The sequence below is a fragment of the Centroberyx affinis genome, unplaced genomic scaffold (assembly GCF_046629955.1).
Source record: "Centroberyx affinis isolate AG114_WGS23_722 - 3 ecotype Tasmania unplaced genomic scaffold, CSIRO-AGI_Caff_v1 ptg000445l_1, whole genome shotgun sequence".
NCBI classification, from domain to species: domain Eukaryota; kingdom Metazoa; phylum Chordata; class Actinopteri; order Beryciformes; family Berycidae; genus Centroberyx; species Centroberyx affinis.
The window spans coordinates 255,001-271,493 of NW_027279108.1; the positions used below are offsets into that span (position 1 = coordinate 255,001).

The 16,493-nt window shown below is 39.4% G+C and overlaps 2 protein-coding genes across 2 annotated transcripts in view; both read left to right on the forward strand.

Annotated features, from left to right (window-relative positions):
- The window catches only part of hspa4a (heat shock protein 4a), a 21,324-nt gene extending 10,454 nt beyond the window's left edge, over window positions 1-10,870 (forward strand). Inside the window, exons 11-19 of the mRNA XM_071517002.1 lie at window positions 595-728; window positions 1,489-1,670; window positions 3,798-3,881; window positions 5,016-5,171; window positions 6,050-6,175; window positions 7,202-7,309; window positions 8,941-9,060; window positions 9,261-9,422; window positions 9,828-10,870. Coding sequence (XP_071373103.1) covers window positions 595-728; window positions 1,489-1,670; window positions 3,798-3,881; window positions 5,016-5,171; window positions 6,050-6,175; window positions 7,202-7,309; window positions 8,941-9,060; window positions 9,261-9,422; window positions 9,828-10,025 — 1,270 coding nt within the window. The 3' untranslated portion in view covers window positions 10,026-10,870. The remainder of the gene's footprint in view (window positions 1-594; window positions 729-1,488; window positions 1,671-3,797; window positions 3,882-5,015; window positions 5,172-6,049; window positions 6,176-7,201; window positions 7,310-8,940; window positions 9,061-9,260; window positions 9,423-9,827) is intronic.
- A 1,380-nt stretch (window positions 10,871-12,250) lies between these two features.
- On the forward strand, window positions 12,251-16,225 carry LOC139642252 (E3 ubiquitin-protein ligase RNF14-like; the record flags this gene model as incomplete). The annotated part of the gene is made up of 5 exons (XM_071517001.1): window positions 12,251-12,314; window positions 13,375-13,533; window positions 13,999-14,129; window positions 14,905-15,094; window positions 15,834-16,225. Coding segments are annotated over exons 2-5 (864 nt in total), but the record flags the coding sequence as incomplete, so codon positions are not given.
- Window positions 16,226-16,493: the final 268 nt, after the last annotated feature.

The following is a 16,493-nucleotide window of genomic DNA, read 5'->3' on the forward strand; positions in this document are numbered from 1 at the left end:
AAGGCATAAAAAAGTATTAAAATGTATTAAATTCAGTTATTAGATGAGTTTTTATTCTTTTCACCATGTAGTGACAGGTTTCTTTGTGATGTATGTCCGCCCTACTAGATTAATACAGAATGGAGTTAGTAGTACATTATACAAAACATTTTTTCACCATCATATCTGCTTTACTAAACACTTGATTATTCTCCTTTTTGTTATAGTGGCCATTTATAGTTTTAGAACTTTCATTAGCTATGTTCAATCAAAAATGTGTTTTGGTTTTTAAATTGGCCTTAATTTCAGTTCCAGGTGGAATTAAATGGATTTTTGAAACCTTTTTGAGTAGGGACAGCTGTTTTCTTTCCCATGCTCTAAAATCTGTTTTCCCTACATTTTATTTGTATTTTTATTTTTTTTTCTCAAATTTTGAGCACATAAGCTCCAAATGTCACTGTCACCATAGAACCCCGATTTAGGTTGCAGCCACATCCTCTCTCTGTAACCTTTATTTTCTCATGTAGTGGGGTTTACTGTGAATTCAACACAGCTTGCTTGATGCCGATTGAGTCCGCATTGACTTACAGTCTTTTCTCTTCCTTTTTTTCACAGTGATTGTGAGGTTTTCCCAAAGAACCATGCAGCCCCCTTCTCCAAAGTGTTGACCTTCTACCGGAGAGAGGCCTTCTCCCTCGAAGCTTACTACAACAACCTCAAAGAGCTGCCCTACCCCAGCCCCACCATAGGTACCGCTAGTCCAGACTCACTAAATAAACTATTTACCTTTTTAGAAAAGATAAGTGGGTAATGATAGGTACAGCTGGATATCAGTAAAGCTGACAGACTGTGCAGAGAGAGAACTATCAGAACTGTGAGTGTGGAAGCCTACAACCATTGAAATGGAAGAATTAGATTTTTTTTTTGTAGAATAGGCAACATCATTATGGAAAAGCTGAAAAAGAAGTTAAAATGGTAAAGTAGTTTAAGGAGTAGGAGTTAAAGGAGTTTATTCATCCATAGTCTAGGAAAGAAAAGTCTCAAGTTTGCATTCTATAACCAACAACAGCTCTTATAGACAGTTAAAATATGATACATTTGATATATACATCTCCTTAGCGATATTTGTTGGCTCCTAGTGTTGCGTGTTGTCACCTAGTTAATTATAAACCCCGAGGCATGTGATCCTTCCAGCATGCAACTTGTACTTTCTCCCTTTTTCTTATGCAATCACAATAATGGCAGACTCAAGTGTACATATACCTATATACAGCATGAATGAACAATAAGAATTTGAATAAAAAAATCTTGCCTATTTTTACAGTTCTTGGTCTAGTTTTTGCACTTCTAGCCTTTAGTCTTTTTATTGTAAGGTGTTGCTATATCACTAAGCTCGGCCCCTCACTGCAGCACCATTTTAATTCTCATCTACTAGACCTCCGCACCTTTCCTCGTAGATATCCTCCGCTCACCTATTCTAACCTTTGACCTTTTCCTCCGCCCCCACAGGCCAGTTCATGATCCAGAACGTGGTCCCCCAGGCGTCTGGGGAGAGTTCAAAGGTCAAGGTGAAGGTACGGGTCAACGTTCACGGGGTGTTCAGCGTGTCCAGCGCCTCGCTAGTCGAGGTCCTCAAACTGGCCGAGGGGGAGGAGCCGATGGAGACGGACCAGACGGTTAAGGAGGAAGAGGTGTGTAGTGGGTGTGAGAGGATAAGGATGTGGTGAAAAGAGGTCGTGTGTGTGTGTGTGTGTGTGTGAGAGAGAGAGGGAGAGGGAGAGAGAGAGACTCCTTGCTTGTTGCATGTTGTTTGCTTTGTCTTTCAGCACAGAGATCCCTTTCACACAGAGAAGAGGTTTGGCCACACCTAGGTTTTAATGGACAATTAGTCATGTCACCAGTAAGGAATTTAGACGTCTTGCCTTAACAGGCTCAAAACAGCTTCAAGGGGATGGATGTGTTTCTCTCTGATGCCTCTTTGTAACTTGTTTGGCATTTTAGTTTTAGTTTATTTGCCACCATCTGTGCTGCAGAGCCAACTGTTGGACTGTGTTTGTATTCATAAAGCACTTCTTCCCTTCTCCTTCTCCTCCTCCTTCTCCTCCTTTTTCAAAGTAATGCTTAATTACTTCTGGCTGAATTTGTAAAAGCCATGCGTTTGAACCACTGACTGCACCATACCAGTTAGAGTTTAATCAGGAAATAACCTGAGGGACTTGGAAAGTAAAGATGTAGGTCTGTTTTAAAATACTTATACGTATATAAAAGTGCCATGTGTGCACCCTGCACAGCACAGGACATACTATAGAAATACTTGCAGGTATCACAGAATATATTAAAGGAGAATACTGGTGTCATTTAGAGTTATAGTCCTTTTTAATTTTTAATTTTTTTTTAATTTATTTAAAAGGGACAATGTACAGTTAAAACATAAATGTTGCCATTTGATGCACTATACCAGATTATAGCTTTAAGCTAATTTGCATCTGTAGTCCCTTGGCAGGTCACAAAAATACAACACAGTAACAAGACAGATTAAACAGTATACAGGGATGAAACACCACAACAACATGGCTACACACGTCTGCGTGCAACTCCCCCCACCTCCCTCCTCCCACCTACGCCCACACACACACACACACACACACACACACAAAAAGAAGTCTAAGGACCAAATTAGTGGTTGCAGAGCTGAGCAGCTTTTAACAGATTTTTTAGGTTAGATTTGAAGACTCTGAGAGAGCTACTGCTCTTTACGGCTTCAGGTAAGGTATTCCACTGGTTTGTGGCTCTTACAGAAAAAGCAGATTGCCCCGCTACAGTGCGGCGAAATGGTATGGTACAATCTCGTATGGAGGATATTCTAGTGGATCTGATGGAATTTGACGAGCGAGCGTGGACAAAAACACATAATGGCTGTGGGGCCAAACCATTTAAAATTTTATAGACCATACACAAATTGGCGAATAACCTAAAATTCTCAAAGCTCAATAACTCATGTTTCTCAAGTATCCTACAATGATGATAACAAATTGGCTTTTTGTCCAGTGTTTTTAAAGTTTGTTTATTGCTGTCTATGTCTAGTTTTCCATTTCCCTAATTACTCTGCAATGTACGCTGTATCTAATTGGATATTTTAACATTTACTTGTTTTTTTCATTGTTTTTAAAATACAAACCTTACAGTGTCAAACCTAGTTTGAAATTAACTGCTGTCCCACCTAACAAAGACGCCCCAATTAAGACACAGATGTGACAATAAAGTTGCAAGGCGACATGTTTTCGAGGTAGTATTTCCTCTTGTGTTGTCTTCTATTTCTTCCTGTGGGTGTCAGGTGATTAACAGTAAGCAGCAATTTGTTTTTTACTAAACCAAATTAAGGTTTCATGTTTACTGTGATGGATTCTCTTGCTTGGGCAATTTTGAAGTCTGTGGAAGTTGTTTTTCATGCTGTGCAAAAATGAATGCCAGCAAATGGCTTCTTCTGAAGGAGGGAAGACAATCTCTGATATCTCCAACGCCGCTGACTGTGTGCAGACAAACCAGGAATAATGTAAATGAGAGGGGAAACCTAGACGATTTGCACAAACTTACAAAAACAGAGGTATTATTGTAGGTCCGTAACAGCACATGATGAATAGTTATCTGTTTTTTTCTCAGGGGGAATGGCACTACGTCTGCCAGGGGTTTGACTCCCATGCTGAAAATATCTATATCTATATAATATCTATAGCTGTGGATAAAACTGACCACCAAATGGCATATTTTATGTTAATATCATGTGGATGTGTCTCTTTTCTTATGTTTCCCTCTGTCAGAACAAAATGCAGGTGGACCAGGAGGATCAGAAATCCCAGAGCGGAGACAACGGAGACAAGAAATCAGAGACTGAGGAGATGGAGGTAACCGATTAAATGCATTCAGTATTCAAACATTTGCACCAGCATAATATTTAACACCGGCTAATCAGCATTCAGTGAGAGATGCCATTGGTTTACATTTTCACCTGCACATAATGGAAGATATGTAGATAAACATATTAGGAATTTGTTATTTCAGTATTACTTTCAGGTCAGTTTTTCTCAAGGTTTCTCCCATTCATTTCTGTTGGAAGATTCTGATGAGTTTCTGATCACATATCAGCAAAAGGTTTCAGCGAAGCTCTTAACACTAACTACCAATCAACATTCAGAGAGAGCAACAGCCATTTTAAATTTTGACACACAGCTACTTAAGGTTGAATTCAAATAAATCTCTCTCTGTATCTAAAAGCATAATAAAAGCTTTTGAGAGTGTGTGCTCAGTTTATATTTCTCACAAGATGATGAATGCATGTTGGACTCAATCAGTGACTCCCACACAAAAGTTCACAACCTTCTACTACAGTGTGCCTCACAAATCCAGTTTGAAGTCAGTATATCGCTGCTGTGAGATCAGTTCAGTTCAAAGCTTTATGGGTCCATAAGGGAATTTTTACAGACAAGATTTATTAAACCACAAAATAAAATATAATGCAAAGAATCAGAATCACTAGAGGCACAATAAAAGCACATAATGTAAAAGCACATAACACGAGACAAATCATAACTCATACGATACAGACAAACATCAGTTGATTAGATCAGACATGGAGTGAACAGCTGGATATAATGCAATGAAGAGTCTCTAATCAGTGCAGAATGCCAGGTTATTAAACAGGCATTAGATGCCAGATGATTTCATGTGCAAATTAAACAATCTAGTTGCTGTGGGAATGAGTAAGTCTTTGGTTCTTTTACCCTTGAGTGTAATCAAAGCCTTCCTAAAGTTAAAAAACAGCCCCGTTTTTAGGTTGACAGACGTTGTATGTTTTTTCTTATTATATTACCTGGGTTTCATGTCTCTGGGGATTCCCTAGGGATCTACTTATAAAGGGACGTGTAAAACCGCTGCTGTTGTGTAAAACATTCAGTTTTAGTCACCAAAGATGCAAGGTGTTTTTCCACAACAGCAGCGGTATGAGCACAGGCTAAAATAAATTTCATCCCCCTCCTCAGACAACAACAGAGGACGGCAAGCAGGAAAAGAAGACGGACCAGCCCCCGCAGGCAAAGAAGCCCAAAGTGAAAACGAAGACGGTGGAGCTGCCCATAGAGAACAGTCTGCACTGGCAGCTGGCCAGTGACACGCTAAATTTGTTTGTGGAGAATGAGGTAATGCTCTAAAAATCACTAGGAATGACTAGCAGGCACACACAAATGATCTGTCTGAGCATTGTGTTAGTGAAGCACAGTGGTCCTGGTTTAATCTGGTATCGTTTTTAATTAAAACAACTAGGAATGACTATCAGTCACTTATGATTTATGGTTCCTTAAGATTTGGGTATAGAGAAGCATAATAGCTGTGCTTTAATCTGATATTACATTCAGTTACTGAAGCAGTGCCTTGTGTGAAACCAAAAAGTGTTCATCACATTCCCTCATAGATTTGTTTTTCTTTTAATTGAATCCTTTATTGCTTTCCGAAATCACCCTGTTTTATATCTCACCATTGATCAAATGTAATTTTGATCATGTAACATTGAGAGATGATGTAATCAAATTTTTTATTTTTTTATTTTTTTAATTGTACTGAGGTAATGACCTAAAACCACTTAGAATTACAATGTGGACCTCATGTTGTTCATGAGTGTTTTTTTTCTCATTGTTATTTTAAGATGTACTGTAGGCGGACTGGAAGTTTTTTTTTTTTTCTCATAGTGCTTCTTTGCTTTCCTGCCCATGGTCTTCACAAGCGTATGTGTTGATATCACAACATGACGATAAAATTAATTATGGATTTTTTTTTGTTGTTTTTCAATTAGTGTGTCGTATTGAATGATTGAATCCTAAACCCAGATTTTGGGTTTGCTCCTTCTTTTCAGCTAAATTATGGACATAATGTGAGACTATGTTCTTACAAAGGGTCTGATATTCTACGCCCAAATGGCATATGTTATGTTCTGTCTTGCTCTATCTTGAAGTGGTTTTGAAATGAATGTATAATGCATCAGCTCTGTTGACTAATATGTAACTCTTTGTGTCTCTTGCAGGGTAAGATGATCATGCAGGACAAGCTGGAGAAGGAGAGGAATGACGCAAAGAACAACGTGGAGGAGTACGTGTACGACATGAGGGACAAGCTGCACGGCGTCCTGGAGAAGTTTGTCAGTGAAGCTGTGAGTAGAGATTGCACTTGAATCCTCTAGGTGGCAGTATAACACACACATTAACAGACTCAAAACAGATCATCTCAGTAGAAAGTTGTAGTGTTAATAGTTTATTACACTAAGATGACTAATATAGTCTGTGAATCTGAGTATCAGCATTACAAAGTATGCATAACTAGTAACTAGACATGTTGCAGTCTATATTACAGTCTCTCTAGCTGGTAAATTAAGTGAATATAGGTATTTATCTCTCATGTAGCAGTTTAAAATGCTACCGCTTTGTGTAGAGCAGCGTAACAGGCAGCTAATCAGGAGCCTGTTTGATACAGAGCCATTGTTTTGTTTTGATTTGATTGGCTCACTGTCAGAAAGAGAGAGTACAGTAATCAGCAGGGACAAAGTTTGAGAACAGGCAGAACAGACCAAAGACTCTCTGTTTCCTGAGGCATTCAGATAAAGTGTGGCGGGTGGCTCTTATTGATTTATCCACCAAAGACAGATTTTACCAGAATTTGTCGCTTGGTGAGCGCTGATTTTGGACGCTGCTGCCCATTTATAGTTTCAGAACTTTTATTAGCTATGTTCAGTCAGAAATAGGCTGGTTTCCCCAGTTTTGTGTCTTTTTTTGGGTGGGAAATTGATCTTAAATTCAATTCCAGGCAGGATTCAAAAACTCTTAAAAAGTCTTATATTTGATACCCTGGAAATGCAGTTGGCACTCAACCATAGGCTTCACAATGCACTCAACACAAAAACAGTAGATCTGTAATCTTTGAAATAAAGGAAACATGACATGACTCCACTGTGTATAGATATAAATGCTCTCTTGGCAAACATTAGGTGGCTTTACTTTATTACTGTTGTTTTGGAATACTATATGCACCGCTTATCTACAATTCCTTTTATTAATATGGAATAATGTTTTAGGTAATGTGAGACCTTTCGAGTTTAAACCTGAACTACTTTCTGTGATTGCTGTTTTCTGTAAGTTTATCACAATGTGAAACCTAATCTAACCTTTTCCACAACATGTAGGACCGAGACACGTTCTCATTAAAACTGGAGGACACAGAGAACTGGCTGTATGAAGACGGAGAGGACCAACAGAAACAAGTTTACATCGACAAACTGGCCGAGCTGAAGGTAAGCACCCGGTCCGACAGTGGTTACAGAGGGACGTGTGATAGAGTGAAACAGAGCGATACACCCATCCAAAAGGTCCTTAGTGATAACAACATGAAGTGCTGAAATACTGTACGTTGCTGGAGGCTGTGCTGTGGTGACCAGCAGTGGTGGAAAGTAACTAAGTACATTTACTCAAGTACTGTACTTAAGTATAATTTTGAGATACTTGTACTTTACTTGAGTATTTCCATTTGATGCTACTTTATACTTCCACTCCACTACATTTCAGAGGGAAATATTGTACTTTCTACTCCACTACATTTATTTGACAGCTTTAGTTACTTTTCAGATGGAGATTTGACACAATGGATAATATAACAAGCTTTTAAAATACAACACATTGTTAAAGATTAAACCAGTGGTTTCCAACCTTTTTGGCTTTTGACGTCTTAAAAAAAGCAGTGTGTAGTCGGGGTCACATTTCAGATGTCTATGAGTTGTTAACAGCTCCACCAAATAGTGATTTTTCCCTCTAAACCTCACATGGTTTCATTTCAATAAATGTTCAAATTATCCAATATTTCAGCAAAAATCAAAGATTAGAGAAAAGGTCCAAAAACTGAAAACAGATTTGTGTATCAGAACTTTGTTTTTTCTTCTTTCCTCTCTTTTTTCTTAATCATCTCACGACCCCTCAGATTTATTTGGTGACCCTTTGGAGGGGCCCGACCCCTAGGTTGGGAACCACTGGACTAAACTAGCTAACTGTATATAAAGTAGTTCAAACTAGCTCCACCTCCAGCAGCTACAACAGTAACATGCTGCTTACACACTGATGCTTCAGTATTAATAATCTAATGATGTCATATATAATAAAATATCAGTCAGAGAGACCAAACCACTACTTTTACTTTAATACTTTAACTACATTTTGCTGCTAATACTTATGTACTTTTACTTAAGTAGGATTTTTCATGCAGGACTTTTACTTGTAATGGAGTATTTTTACATTGCTGTATTGGTACTTTTACTTAAGTAAAGGATCAGAGTACTTCTTCCACCACTGGTGACCAGTGTTGTTATCAGACAGTAAAAGTCTGAACGGGGAGTTTATCTTTGTATAGGCTTTTTAAAAAAATGGAGGGGCATGTATCTTCTGCATCCTGGATTCAAATCTGAGATGTTATCCCCTTTTCCCTCTCTCATCTTTCCCGTCTCTCTCCACTGTAAACTCTCCAATAAAGCAGCTGTGCAAAGTAATTGTAGGGTTTTATTCCAAAACAATTGCAATTGCTAGTTGCTATTCATTGGTTGTGGGAAATGGGAATGACTGCATCCTTTAAAATGTCTATTATTATTTTTACTATTTTTCAAAGGTCTAAAATAGTTATATATATATATATATATATATATATATATATATATATGGATATATATTCCATAATAGTTTTATTTTCATACCAGCAGTCACTTTGTAAGCGTTTGTCTTTTTTTCAAATGGTGTAATTTTGGGAATAAAATGTTCTTTTCTTTCTTTCTTTTTCTTTCTTTCTTTCTTTCTTTCTTTCTTTCTTTCTTTCTTTCTTTCTTCTATTCTTTGTCACGTTGGATGAGTGAATGACGAAACCTAATGTTGTTCCCTTCTCCAGAAACTCGGCCAGCCCATTCATGAGAGATTCATGGAAGCCGAGGAGAGACCAAAGGCTTTCGACGAGCTCGGCAAACAGATCCAGATGTACATGAAGATCATCGAAGCGTACAAGACAAAGGTAACGCAGCACAGTGAGCTAGTTGGTATTGGTTTTGTTGAGTTATCAACAAATTAATTAATTAATTAGATTTTGTTGCTGAAATACAAAGGCAACATGTTCCATAGCTTTCATTAATTTATTAAAAGGAAATCAGATGCATTGTAGGTGACATTGTAGGTAACCTAAATGTTACACCTCACCTGTGTCTCTCCCAACAGGAGGAGCAGTACAATCACCTGGATGAGCTGGAGGTGACCCGGGTCGACAAGCAGGTGAACGACGCCATGATCTGGATGAACAGCAAGATGAACCAGCAGAGCAAGCAGGACCTCACTCTGGAGCCTGTGGTCAGAGTCGCAGAGATCCAGGCGAAAACTAAGGTAATGAGAGACACTGCATGACCTTTTAAAGTCCTAAAGGAATGTGAAAAAGGTCAGATAGTTTGTTACCAGGGCTTAATTTAAAACCAAAAAAAAGGTTTTTGACTGTATCCTTGTTTCCATCGTACTATCAGTTCAAATGACATGAAAAAAAAAAAACAGTGGGAAACAAGTGTGGGACGTGTGGTATATTATGATAAAAAATAATACAGATCTTAGTGGTACAAACTGAGTGTTTATTTGCCAATATGCAATGCATATTATTTCATAGTTCAATAACTGCCCTTGAATAGGACCAAAATGCCCCTAAAAAATGAGAATAAGGGGACAAACAACGCCTTCTGGAAAAAAAAAAGTGAATTTTGTTTCCTGCCTCTAACCATCAGTTTCTTTTCCCCCGTCCAGGAGCTTTACTCAGCCTGCAACCCTGTGGTTTCCAAACCCAAGCCCAAGGTGGAGCCTCCCAAGGAGGAGAAGACTGAGAACGGGCCAGTGAACGGCCAGGAGGGGACAGAGGGCCAGCCCTGCAGCCCGGACAAGACCGCGCCCGCCGGCACGGAGCAGCCGACAGCAGAGAATAAGCCTGACATGGACATTGACTAACTGCTGCAACTGCCAGCCCAGCGCTCCACCTCTGTTTGTCCTGCTACTCGCCCCCGATTCTCTCGTTCTTCTGAGATTGTTATTGACGATACGGTAGCCTCTCTTTTTGAAGACACAGACGGGAGTATTCCCTATAAATACTATTCATCAATCAGCCTTCTCGGCATGTCGTTTCTCAGTTTCTTTGCTGGATACAAAAAAAATATTGCATATTATTAATATTGAACGGACAAGTTAATGGCATAAAAGTTGTGAGCGTGAGGATGGAAACTGCTTTCTGTGTGTCGCTTTGATGGCCGTTTTGTTAAAGATTGTTTTACTCGGCATCTCCTCAGCGCACTTCGGTTAAGAATGTCTGATTCTAAGAATTGTAAGCAAAGAGGTCATGCAGGAGAAAACTAGTTATAGACACAAGATTCATGAAAATGTTAAATATTGTCTAAATGGGGAATAGATAAAGTGGCAGCTGTGAACAAAAGCAGATTGTTCCCAGTTGTACATGACAAATAGTGCATTTTTCTCACTACGAAAGAACTCGTAATTGCTGGATTATAATGTATTTAGTTCAAAAGGAGAGTCAAGACTGAGGACTTAAAGGGTAGAGTTGTGGCACAACTTAACCTGTACTGTATGTTCAAACTAGATACTACCAGTTACTGTCATGCAGTATTTCATTGTTTGGCTTTTCTCATTCAAAAGCAATGGTCTGTGGGTTGTTCTCTGGTATAGCCTTGTATTGTTTTTCTACTTAACAACAGTGTGAATGCTGGTGCAACGAAACACCTGCTGGGTGCTGCTGCTGTTACCACGTCACCGAAAAAAGCAAAAATAAATCTTGACAATTTCGTGTCTGAGAATTATTTGTGAATGCATGGGACCCAAGAAATGGTATTTTGACTATTTGCTATTAGTGTACCTCAGAGGGAAATCTCTTCATCTGCCCTCAGCTGCCCAATATTCAAGATGAATAGAGGTTTAATTTTATTGGTTGTGAGCATTTTGGTCAAAGTACTTCACTATCTATTCAAACTGTTTTAATAGCAACAGGCTACTACAAGACTGGGCACACAAAGACACAGCACATACTGTAGATATTTTTGGTGTTATAAGTTGATATTAGACACTGTAGTTTTGTCAATCAAAATACAATATACCAATCAGCACACAGTATTATCAAGCAAGGTGATGCTCAGTCATGTGACCTGTTTTTATTGTGACCCTTCATTTGAAAACAAATATAAGAAAAGTGAATAGTATGATACCTTTCAACTTATTTTTGTATTGTAGCCACCTCTTTTCACCTATATTTATTGCTCCATGGCCGTTGGAGGGAGCTGTTAGGGGTTCAGTGTCTTGGATCAAACCTGTGACCTTTCTGTTATGGGGCAGTCACTCTAATCACTAGGCTACCCTACCAGACTGTAACATAAGCCAATTTGTGGACACTTTAATCCAAAGTGCCTTACAGCAACATTACCACCAGGGACACATGGCATAGGTTGTGTGGAAATTATATCCTTGTCCTATTAGCAAGCCTAAATACTATCACTGGACAGAGGGAAGAAGCTGATTGGGTCTGATATGAAGACTGTTGCTCTGTGGAGGGATAGGTCAAGAGGTAGATTCAAACTGGCAGTACAACAATTGTGGATCCTCCAATTGCTAGTAAAAAAAATAAAAGAAAAATCAATTCTTAATAGCAGTGAGAGTTTAAAACTTTATTACATGGGCTGCAAGACAATTAAAAATTACATGGGCTGCAAGACAGTTAAAAATTACTAAATCACTATCACTTAAGTATTTGAGTATGTATGACCAGGTAATAGCAGGTTTCACCATTATGAATGGACTTGTATTATAGAACCGGACAGTTCCGTTCTTCAGTTCTGATTCACAAGCGGCAACCACCTGTGACTGCATAATAGATATAAAAATCATCACTCATACGGAAGTTGTTATGTGTCGCATAGCAACCATGTTGTAGCTACATTGGTTGACGGAAGTATAACAATAGGCCCATAACGACGTGAAAAGGGCCTATTACTCTTATCAATTAACTGTAATCAATTAAAAATAACTGGCCTCAGTTCTCTTTTTTAAAATTATTTATTTATTTTTAATAAATGATACATTTGATTCTTTTCATTCTTAATGGCGTGTTACGTGTGCGGTTTCTCAGGAGAGAACCAAACCTGCACGGGGCGCTGCTGGTCAGTGTTTGCCTCCTCATACACAACCTGTCAGGCAGCAGCAGGGCTCAGGAGTCAGCAATACTTGGCTCCGGGCAAGGTAAGTTACACATTATTTAGACGTTATAACGATTGGATAAGGCTATTACATGTGTAAGTGACTGTTACATGGTCAACAATATAAAAGGTTTAACAGGTTATGGTGTTGCCACAGCATAGCCAAGAAAAAGTTAGCTAACGTCAACATTAGCTAACATTACTAGCTAACATAGCTCGACTGCTTTTCCCTAATGAGGACGTTAGCTAGCTAGCTAACTATCTAAGTTTGCCACATGGCCCTTGCCCACAATGCTGCTCCTTGCTGTTTAGTTTGACTTCACAATAGCGTTACATGACAACCACGTTTATAGTTGCTAACTTGCTAAAGTTAGCTAGCTAGCGTGCTAACTTTATGGCTACAGTAGAGCCAAGGTTAGCTATACTACATTATGGTAAACACTCATGCTTACCCGTGTAACTTACTTTCTGTATACCAGTGCAATAGGACAATACTTAATTAGATCAAGCAATCAATATGAGATAGGGCAGTTGTCTGTCAAGGGGCAAATGCCAAATGCCAAAAGTTTTTGTATTGATAATGATGGTAGCATAACTCTGTTTGTCCCTGATGTTGATGTAGATGGTGATTGTAATATTGTTGTCTTTGTTAATGATATTGATGTGTTGCTACTGTTACAACCTGGCTCAAGGAAGTAACAATGAGGGAGCCATACACCAAAGTAAAAGTTAAAACAATGATTTATTAACTAAAACTAAGGGAAAATAACTAGACAACACAAACTACATCAAACCAAAAGAACAGAACAAAAGGTGTGCGTAAGTGAGGAGGGAGAGATACACGGATGGTAGTCGGCTTTTAAAGCCCAAGGAGTATGAATGCATATCAAAAGACTTACTGCCACAGATGATCAGACAAACTACTCCCACCACAAAAAGAGATGATACTCACACTATCATCACCTAAGTTCGGCAGAAGATCACAGCAACAACGTTCGGAGAGTGGGAGGGTCGTCACACTACTGCTGTGTTTATCATGCTGACATTGTTTTGTTGTGGAGGCTCATGGTGATGAATCTGTGTTATTACTTATGCTGCTGCAGGTATGTAAATGTCTGAGGACCGGGAAGCCCAGGAGGATGAGCTGCTTGCTTTAGCAAGTATCTACGATGAGGAGGAGTTCCACAGGGCCGAGTCGGCTCAGGGAGGAGAGATCCAGCTCTGTCTGGAGCTCCCCCCTGATTTCAAAGTTGTTGTCAAAGGTACAGCAGTCAGTGAAGCTGGTTTCTGTAATAACAGTATTGTGTAAGCAGGGAAAGATCCTGATTTATTTCCTTTCATCCACCAGTCACAGTGGTTGATGGGATTTTAAAGTTCACTATTCATTTTTAGTATTTTACCTGCCAAGTATGTTTTGTTTTTTTTAGAATAGATGGACCTCTGAACTATGGATGGTTAGGCTATATGCAAGAATGACTGGAAGAACAGACAAACCTACCAGTCACAGTCACATTTCACCAGCAGTTGCCTGGTGGCTAGTGTTAATTTCACATTTTCACAGTTTGCAAGTTAGATTGGCTGGTAGGCGGCTTTCATATACTGCCTTGAGCTTCTATTGTCGATGTAAATCAGATTTGGTATGTTTATGAATAACAATTGTTATTAGATTTTCTCTAAGCTAGAGTCTGACAAATTTCATTAAATCTTTACTCTTCTCTCCCTGGCAGGAGAGAAGCAAACCGAATATAATGTCTGCTTCCTACCTCCTTTGGTGCTCAACTTTGAGCTTCCTCCAGACTATCCATCCACATCCTCACCTGTCTTCACTCTCAGCTCCAAATGGCTGACCAGAGTGCAGGTAAGACTCATTTTAGCTTCCCTAATTATCTGCTACATCATTACTGAAATGGTGACCCCTATAGAATTTTCTGTGTAAAACGTATTTTGCCTTGGACGGCCAACTCAATCCTTACACTTGCTGGGGTTCTTGCACATGTCTGGAAGATTTGGAAAAGCATGAAAAATGAGCCTCAACTGAAAGAAACATGAGTAACATGATTCTCCTCTGAAATCGAGTCGGTCAAAAGAAAATAAAAGGCACTCTGCCATTTATAAAAAAATTTAAAAGCCTTTATTTGGACATGCAAGATTAAAATCAGCGTCACAGAGGACAATAACTTTTTACAAGGTAGAGCCACTCATTTTTCTTCAGTTGAGATTGATCTTGCCTGACTTTTCCAAAGAGCAGAACCAAGCAGCGTTTCAGTTTCCCTATTCTTCAGCATGAAAAATGTATTTGATCATCTCTAGGTTTTTTAAGTTTGGAAGTTGCACAAAAAATCTTGGAAGGTCTTGAAAAATATTGTTGTTCAGCCCCAATACACATAACCACACAGTTCACAGTTATATCACCACATACCACCACCAAATATATCTAGTTAGCCCAGCCACTATGCTTACACTATATAAAACACCAAGATAATCTTCAAATCCAGTTTTGAAGCCGTATGGATTTTTGATTGTGTAAGGGAAACTTGCACTTATTCCTGAGAAGTCCTTATCATTACACTCTTGAACGATACATTTTCCTCTTCCTCACCGCTCCAGTGACTTCTCCCTTTCTGCCTCCCCAGATGAGCTCTCTGTGCAGTCGCCTGGATGAGCAGTGGGAGGAGAACCAGGGCTGCGTGGTCCTCTTCACCTGGATCCAGTTCCTCAAGGAGGAGGCTCTAGACTTCCTGAGCATCCAGTCCCCTCTGGAAGTCATCAGGGTGGGAAGTAAGGCGGGTGGGGAGCGCAGGAAGACTGAGGCAGCACCCACAGGTACAGAATGTGTCTTGTTGAATGAGGGGGGATCTTCCTTGTCTGGAGGCAGCTGCATTAGCTTAGATACCAAACTTTTACCTCAGTGACTGCCAAACCAACAGGCAAGCACACAATAGAAATAAATGTATTGATGTCATTTCCTTTAGTTTAGAGGAGTTTTTCAGAACTGATATGAATACTCAGTACTTTATTAGGTAGATGGACCGATCTGAGTACCACTTGATTAACATTCATTCATGCTGCCTAATATTGGCCTATTACCAAATAATTACAGGAACAAATCTGATCAAAGTATGCACTGAAAAATGTGTAACAATCCTCAATCAACTAATAAGAATAGTAATAATAATAATACATTTTATTTGTAATGCACTTTTCATTACAAGTAAATACTGCATAAAAACAGGAAAAACAAACCAACAACAAAGATCCATTAAAAGCAACACAAAGGAAATGTCTTATTGCATTGTCTAAATGCCTTATTTAAAAAAACAACAACAAAAAAACCCCCAAAATAAAAGATGATGAGTGTGCAGCGCATTAAAGTATCAGTATCGGAACAGCTTCATTTGCTGATCTGAGTATGAGCACTGACTGAGCTGGATTGGCCCCAGTTCTGATACTACAGATACTATCGGTGCACCTTTTACTTTAGTTTCTTAAAAATTTAACTCATAAACACTTCTGTTTTGGTTGTTTTTGGGAATAGTAAATAATGTTCGTCACTTTTCTTTAGCTGTGAAGCAGTCCGAGAGTCGCTGTGAAAATGACGAGGAGGAGAAGAAAAGGAAACTGAGGAAGGGAAAGTCTGAGCCACAGTCGTCGTCGTCATCGTCTCAACTGGACCCGCGGGCCGTGGTGGTGGTGGACCCGCGCGTCGACATCCTACCTCAGCTGCTGGACTTCGACGAGGCGCAGCGCCAGAAGGTGTTCGACGGCAAGGTGTTCTGCTGCGGCATCTGCTTCCTGGAGAAGCTGGGCTCCGGCTGCCTCTGCTTTAACAAGTGCCAGCACGTCTACTGCAAGGCCTGCATGACCGAATACTTCCAGATCCAGATACGGGACGGCAACGTTCAGTGCCTTAATTGCCCTGAGCCCAAATGTACCTCCTTAGCCACACCGTTGCAGGTGAGCAAGAAAGGGGTGTGTGTATGTGTGTATGTGTGTTCTGTGTTTGTGTATACTTGCAGGGTGGGCAATAAGCACCCGCTACTTATTTCACCTGAATGTTGACCCTTTCTTTTCTTTTTTTACTTTTTATTTATTGTCACATTTCACCCATGCCTGTACATCACCCATGTCAGGCTGATTGACCATAATACAATATCTTATTCTTTTTTTTAAAGTAATAAGATAAACAAATCACAAGCTTCAAAGTAAATCAAACAGAAAAGGA